Below are 7,875 nucleotides of genomic sequence, written 5' to 3'. Positions count from 1 at the left end.
TTTTTTTTGCCAATGTTTTCATCACGTTGCTTGCACATATTAAAATCCGTACATCAGAATATGTTTATTTAAATATTTCATTTTGCAATTTTCATATTATTTAGTAGCTTGTTCTCTGTGTTTGCAGATATCATAAAAGCAAGAACCACTAAGGTACAAAATGTGTTTCATATATTGCTGTTGTGTAAATGAAACTTAGCACATTTATACGGCTTTTATTATTTTGAGTGCTTTTATCAAATTGAAATGTGAGAGAAAGAGGAAAGATTGTGTATGTATGTGTGTCTGCATGTGTGTGTGTTTGTGTGTACGTTTGGGGGGGGGGGGGGGGGGGTGTATATGTGTGTGTCTGCTGTCATGTCATGTCTGCCTGACACGGGCATGTAAAGATTCTACCATTCAGCTTTGTAGCAACGGCAAGTGAGGCCCTGTCCCCCCTCTTCTCCTTTATTTCCCTCTTCCCCTGTCGTTCTCCCTCTTTCATTCACTCCGGGTGTGTGTGTGTGTGTGTGAGAGAGAGAGAGAGAGAGAGAGAGAGAGAGAGAGAGAGAGAGAGAGGCCCTGGTCCCTCAGCCAGCCTTTCACAGAACAAGACGCCTGTCATTCTAATCAGCCTGCTGCCCATCTCCTGTACCCGGCTGAGTCACAGAGAACGATAGAGGAGAGAGGATGAGAGGAGAGAGAATGAGAGAGCAGGAGAGGGAGAGCAGAATGCTCGCTGCCAAGGAACATATGCCCCCGTAACGCTCTCTACTTCCCGAGCCCTGTAGCAAACAAGAGATGGCTCTCTCGCCTGCTCCTGCCTGCCTGAGCACCTATGATCCGTGTCTGTTAAACGCGCGTCTGACTGAGGCTGTCAGCCTGCCAGGCCATGACGGCGGACGCGGTACGGCAGCTAGGAGTGCTCTGGGAGAAACGGGGAGGAATAAGGGGAAAGAGGGGGGCGGGGAGGAGCCAAAGCTCATGGAAGACCTACGGGGGGGGGGGGGGGGGGGGGGACGGGATTACGCCTGAGAGGCCAGGCCACAGGATGAATTGAACACGGTTCACGCACCACTGTAAACACTGACCTCAGCAGCCACTTGGGAAAACATCACAGGTACAAATGGTATCTGGGAATATAAAGCACATTTAAAATACAGTTTAAAGCTACTTAATGCTTCTTCTTTCCGTTTAGCTGCAGTTAAAGAGCAAGGCCTTGCTAGGGACTGACCTGACTGGAAGTTTCTAGAGGCTGCCTTGCCTCAACCTGCCTTATGAGCGACGTGCTTCTCATTGTTTCTGCTTGCTATGGTGCGCCATCTCCTGGTTGGTCAAGCAACACCAAACCTATCAATGATGAGATGCGTTTGTGATTTAATCTCTTCTAATACAAAGCCAATATTTTTGACGGTGCCAATTAAAATGCACCTTTATTTATTTTTACTAGAACCTTCAGTAATTGTAAATATGTAACAACGTGTAAATGCATGGGCTACTATTTATTTGAATTAGGGTTATTTAGACACTTAGACAGATTATTCAGTCTTGATTAGACATGTTCTTGCGTCAATAGGCTAGACATTTGCAAAAAAAAAAAAAAAGTTTTAAAACAGTGTCGTTTCTGACACCTACTGCAATGACGAGTTATTTAAATTCCAGTGGACCTATTTCAGCTAACACCTATGAGATGTTTAAGAGGGCCATGTTTGTTTAATAAATTTAAGCCGCACTATTTTACATAAGTCACCAGTGGACTTTTTAATCCACAGAAGACAAGCGTGTAAAAAATCCAGCACAATGACAGTCATTACGGCGCTCACAAGGACCGCATTCCTGTGTGCAGTTCACCTCCGTAAAGTCACTCTTGGCTCGTTAAAACCTCTCCCATTAAGAATAATCCTTCAGCAGCTGGCTTAAGGTATCCGTGCTTTCAGGAGAGGAGAGCCGATCGTATTCAGCGCTTTGTCGTCTTTACGGCAACACTGGAATATATTAAACTCCACCGCCCTTCTCCATAACTTTCCCGCTGTGAGTAATTAGCATTTCTGGGGTGAAAGATTCTAGCATGATTGTCAAGTGTATTACAAAATCTCAAATTACTTGCCTCTATTTCACAGAGCGTGGGTATTTATCTTGCGACTGACAAAGTCTGTTCCTGGTGAGAAGTGAGGAGAGAAAATAACTTTAACGTTCAGTGAGATAATGGTCCTAACAGGTAAAGTTAAGAGTTTAAAACCGTGTTTGTGTGCGCGTTTTGCTCCATAGAACGGATGTCGCTGCATAATTTAATGTAGCCCATTCTTGTGAATGTGAATTTGTAGCTAGCTGTGCCTGGACAAAAAAAAATCGACTGAGACTGGTGATAAGAGAATCTAAATCTCATTGTCAGGGTTAGCTGCTGCTTGGTGTGTCTGTCTAGTTATCCTTATCCAACAGCTCTGGGCCTCTCAAGTGATTAGCATAAAATATGCGTAAACGTGTATGTAACTCTTAACTTTGTTGTGTGTTTAGGGAGACTTTCTTTATTCTTCCTTTCTTCGTTTGTCCATTACAGATTTAATGCAAGCTAAAAGGCCTGATCAGAAATTCCACTCCACTTCGCGTGGGATACTTTCTCCATCCCAGGTGCCAATAACGAAGACCATGCCAATAAAGAAGTCCCCCAAGAAAATTACACTGGAGTCTAAACCTTCAGGCTAATAGCATTGGCACAGACACATTGCCAATATACATTTAGCACCTTTAGGTCTGGATGGGCCAGAGGTGGTTGGCCAGAGTCATGTCCCTCTTAAAGGTGTCTGGTTGGAAGATTGGGTTGTCCATCATCATTGGGCCTGACCATTTCCCATGAGTGCGCAGGAAGCCCGAACAGTTGTTGCTATTGAAGGCAAGGTGATTGAATTGTCCTTGGACTGCTCTGACTTTGAGAACATCACTTGTAGGGCACGGCGAGAGCTGCAGGTGGTCTCCTTCGGACAAAGCTCTCTACTGACCTAAAACCAAATATCAAATGACCTAGTGGTGGCCATTTATGACATGATTATGCTTCAGAGTTTATGCTGACAGGCTGATCAACTGGAAATTATTGGATCTTGTTGATGATTGAAGAATTACACTCTATTCGCCTTAATAGAATTGTATGCCAAGATGCCATATGTTGGGGCTCAAGTAAAACGTATTCCTGCTGTATTCTCTGTCAGTGCAGTAATTCAGAAGAGAACGTGTGTGCGCATTGATAATAATGAAGAACACAAGGATGTTGTGCCTGCATTCGAAGGCCTGCTTGAAATTGCCGTCCTTGGTAAAATCCCCTCTCGTGTTCACCGGAAGAGCACTGGCTGTTCCTTAGAATGTCAAGACTGATACCATGTGGATTTACTTTTCAAACTTCTTCAGATGTTCTGGTTTCTTATTGTTGCTTGCTTTTTCTTCTCTGGCCGTTGTCCAGAATACACTACGACGGAAGGATTTCTGCCAAAGCGTGGCATTAGTTCTAAGCTGTGGGATCCAGTCTGACACACGCTTTAGTTAAGTATCAGGGAAAAAAAAATTAATGTGGAGGGTAATGTATGAAATGTCATTAATGTTAATGCTAATCACTTTTTGCCTATTAAGCACAAATTAGTGTAGGCGATGTTAAATGTCACTGGACGTCCTGGGAACCATTTGCACTTTTAAGAGCAGGGGCCAAGTGAATAGCTTCTGATTAGCATACTTTAGATCCTCCTAATTCTCTCCTGTGCCGATATGAGTCACAAGTTATGGCGAACTATAAAACCCAGACACTGAACATTTAAAAACTGCTAGATGCCTACAAAAAATACCTAACATGTTGATTGCTAAGATCAAAATTTGACTTTAAGGTTGTATGATACTGTAATACTGTATCTGGTCATGTTTTGACAAGTCACACTTGATTGTGCTCTCATGTAAAAAAAAAACAATCTAAATATGACAAAAACGTATACATTTTAACAGAACTTCTAACATTTACGGTGTGGAACAGGGTAAATGACATTTTCTTCAAAACGTCTTGTCAATTTTTGGAACCACTTTGTTGATTACAGTTGCACATAAAAATATGTTTTTAGTGTCTGAATCCACTACAGTCTGTGCGTGGGGTTCCAAACCGAGGGGCTCCGCACACAGGGCGGCATTCTCGTGGCTGCCGGCCTCGTGTTTGACAGCAGGCCTGTGAGGTGAGGTGAAGTGAGAGCCTCCCTGATGACTGCGTCCGCGCTCTCAGCTGTTTGGGGGTAAATAATCGTTGATATGCATAAACAGCTCTCTCCATTCATTACTGTCAGCGTGCTGAGAGGCCTGCAGGCAGAGGTCGTCCGCCAGGGGTCCGCACTCCGCTCCCAACCCCGCGGTACCCGTCACTCCAGCCTGCTCCGCTGACGCCCTAAACCCTCCATTAGCAAGGCTCCGGGTCACGACCTCTCCGTGGCATTTGCAATTCCAGATCGTTTGATTAGTGGCATATTTACATATTTCAGCCACGCTAGCCGTCGGGGTGTCGGGAACACTTGAAGCGCTGTAAATTCCTTTGGCCTTTTTGTCGGCATGGCGATGGCGGTTCCCCGCCAACCCTCTGCTCTCTCCTTCAGCGGCGATGTCCTCGCCTGCTGCTGCCAGTTCTGTAGAACTGCCTTGACCTTTGAACTCTGATGTACTTGGGTGAGAGCTAGGGCCTGGTGCAGTGGATCAAACTCCCTCCAAATGGGTTGATGGGTGGAGCCACCCTTCAGGTCTCAACCAATTAAAAGCAAGAAGGCTTGGATGTGTGAATCAAATCACTTGGGAGGAGCTGAACGTAATTGCTGGTTTGATGGAAATGGTTTAAATAACCATTTTCAGTAAAATCAGACTATGATTTACATTTGTCAACATTTAAATGAAATTTAATTTATATTAAATTACTCCAAGTAAAGTTTATGTTGCTTTTGTTTACCTAGCTAAGCAGCACTACCCTGTGTATTTAACATTCCCCTTCAGCTGTTCAAGTTAAACCATTTAGTTCCAAATCTCTGTTCTGGTCGACGTAGTGGCCCCTTAAAAGGGCCCCTTGACAAGAACTAGGGTCTAGTGCACCGGGAGCAGCAGTGTAATCCTAATCTGTCACAGTGCACAACAGAAGCTATGCATGCACAAGTAGAGCAGATCAATATGCAGTGCAGTCTAACTGCGAAGGCCTTGACTGCTAATACAACTTGATGGAGGAATCCAGGTAATAATATCATAATGAGCAGTTGCACCTTTACGGCTTGATCATTCTTGCAAGGTTTTGTAGCAAACATGCACTGGTGGTGCTTAGTTTTAAGTGCTTAAAATACTAAGTGGAGTAGATTTCTAGGTTCTTAGTACAAATTATAGTATAGTAAAAAAAAAAAAACATGCAGATGAAATATCAGAGGTAAACTTTATTTTGGGAGATTTAAAACTTAAACAGTGAACAGTGTATTTGAAACAGAAGTGATCCAAGGATGATAACTGACACATTTGTGTACTTCACTGAGTTCTAATAAATCCAGGAAGAAAACCCTCATACCACAAAATGTCCATACATTCACCTACAGCTAGTCAAAAACACAAAATTAATGTTACGTAAGAGAGGAAAAAAAATTGTAAATACATTTTTATTAAGTCTTTCAACTGGTGCTATTTCATTCTTTAGATTCCTGCAGTCTAGAACTCCTAAGTCTTAGTTTAGCCAACCAATAGGGAAATATATTTTTGTAGCTCAATTTATGGATGTCTTTGTGATTTATTGTGTCCCCCTCTACAATAGACAGTGCCTAGACATTGTCATTATACCTTTGGGCATGTGTGAAAAGGATGTGCAGGGGGGAGTTCATGTTAAGCACCAATCCGTGCAGTGTATCCAAGATTCACATGGGGATACACAAAGCATTAACTTAAGGACCACTTATATACTGTGGGACCGATAACTATTTCTAACTCTAGTACTCAGCATATTCACTGAAATCAGGAGATTTTAATATTAAGATAAATGTTCAGTACTGACTACCGTAAATATAAGAATGTATTTCAACTTACACAACCGTGTATAACTAAATATGCAAATGCCTAATTATATTATTCAACCTTCATAGAAATATATGGCCATGAATTTCTTTAACCTCTAAAAATATGGCATTCTAAAGCTTTTTAGAGTCATTATAAAACACTACCTCTCCAACTACAGACCTGGTCGGAGCAATGGAGCGAGCGTCTGTAATGCAATAACTTAAATGTGATTATTGATGGAGACGTCCCACTTCTGTACATTTATATTCAATATCCTCCAGCAATATTGAGAAAGATTCCACCACGGCTTTAATTTGCCATCAGCTTAAATAGAGGAGATTCCTGTTGATGTTGATGCCTTTAACCTCTTTTGGGATTCAGTAATTGGAAACGACCTAATTTTAATGAAGAAAAAAAAAGTTAAACATCTATGCTAAGTCAAAGGCAGAGCTGACAGCATTCTGCTGACTTTGTTCATATGATCATTTGACATATCTGCCTTCCCGATAGCTTTCATTTCAACGTTTTAGACCAATTCCATAAAGTTCAAAACTAGTTTTGATCAGTTTCTCGAAAACTGACCATTCTGAAAAAACAGGGCAGTGCCGTCAATGGACTATGAAACCCTCACCTACAATTCTTGTACTTTTTATGTACTTTATGTCCTGTATACATTGTGTAGTTCCTGCAATCACACACAATGTTGACAGATTTGAATAATAAAGTCTATGCTCAACCAAAATCTTTGCCTGTTCCTTACAAGTATTCCAATTAGGCTAATGGAAAAATAATGTGGACTTTGGAACTGTATCTAACTGAAGTCCTGAGGAGTAGAACATGGAACACACACACACACCCACACACACACACACATCTAAGGCTACCAGTTCAATTTATAACTTGTCATCCTGGTCATTTGCAAGCAGCATTTCAAGTACAGGATCCACTGATGCCCTTGTCCCTGGGTTTAGGACATTTCTTAATGACAGCACTTTCTATGAGCTGTTTGCTCTTATATTTCGGAGTCTTTTTAATCTCAAGTATGAAATGGCTTCAGGTTAAGAGAAAAGGGGGCATGTTGTAAACATGTCATTGCTGTTTTATCTGTAAAAGTGGCTGGGTTGGTACTCCTCAGGTGAAAATCTGACATCAGCTTCCAAACAAAACCAATACACAGAAACAAACTAAGAGCTATTGAACAAACCTATGTTATGTACAGTTAAATGTTATACGTTCTTAGACAAACCCGCTCTCCTCGGTTAATTCTTTAAATGCCTTCCACTCGAGGACATGGCTGAGCTGTCTGTAGACACACTCTTCTAAATCCACGGAACAGAAGTGTCCTGGTCTTGATGCTCCCCTTCAGGAGGTGGGGGCTGTGTGTGATGTTCCGGGGCTGGAAGGTAGTGAGGGGTCATCTGATGAGGCATGCCGGAGACTCTTGTCAGGGTACTGGGCGTTGTCAAAGGTGAGCCGGTGCACTGTCTGGACATGGGTCTTCAGGTTGCCTTTCTGGGAGGCGCTGTAGGGACAGTACTGACACCGGAACGGTCTCTCACCTGGAACATACACACACACACACACACATAGACAGACACACACACACAAGGGCAGGCTGAGGTCAGCAGTGGGACGAGGCGCGGCAAGAGAAGAGAGACGGTGGCTGGTGAGCAGGTTGTCAAAGTGATACCTTTCCCCCCCCCCCCCCCCTTTTTTTAAGAGAGAAAACACAGGCAGGTTGGGAGCGTGAAGGGGAGGGGCCGTAAGCATGATTGATGGGCTGATGACATGCCATATGGAGACGGTTGACTGTTCCCCCTGAGGGGACGTCAGCCTTTTGTTTTCTGTTTCTGTCAGCTGCTC

General features: G+C 42.9%; 1 protein-coding gene and 1 long non-coding RNA gene across 2 annotated transcripts in view; one reads left to right on the top strand and one right to left on the bottom strand.

The window, feature by feature from the left end:
• Positions 1–1,766: 1,766 nt before the first annotated feature.
• LOC143517388 (uncharacterized) lies at positions 1,767–3,171 on the top strand. Its single transcript, XR_013131936.1, has 3 exons — positions 1,767–2,010; positions 2,100–2,197; positions 2,537–3,171. It is a non-coding gene; the product is annotated as an uncharacterized LOC143517388 (long non-coding RNA).
• A 2,220-nt stretch (positions 3,172–5,391) lies between these two features.
• The window catches only part of znf516 (zinc finger protein 516), a 41,143-nt gene continuing 38,659 nt past the window's right edge, over positions 5,392–7,875 (bottom strand). Inside the window, 1 exon segment of the mRNA XM_077009841.1 lies at positions 5,392–7,571. Coding sequence (XP_076865956.1) covers positions 7,375–7,571 — 197 coding nt within the window. The 3' untranslated portion in view covers positions 5,392–7,374.

The sequence above is a fragment of the Brachyhypopomus gauderio genome, chromosome 6, assembly GCF_052324685.1.
Source record: "Brachyhypopomus gauderio isolate BG-103 chromosome 6, BGAUD_0.2, whole genome shotgun sequence".
In the NCBI taxonomy this organism is placed as follows: Eukaryota; Metazoa; Chordata; class Actinopteri; order Gymnotiformes; family Hypopomidae; genus Brachyhypopomus; species Brachyhypopomus gauderio.
Note: the sequence above shows the minus strand (reverse complement) of the source record. Positions and strands in the feature narration are given on the sequence as shown.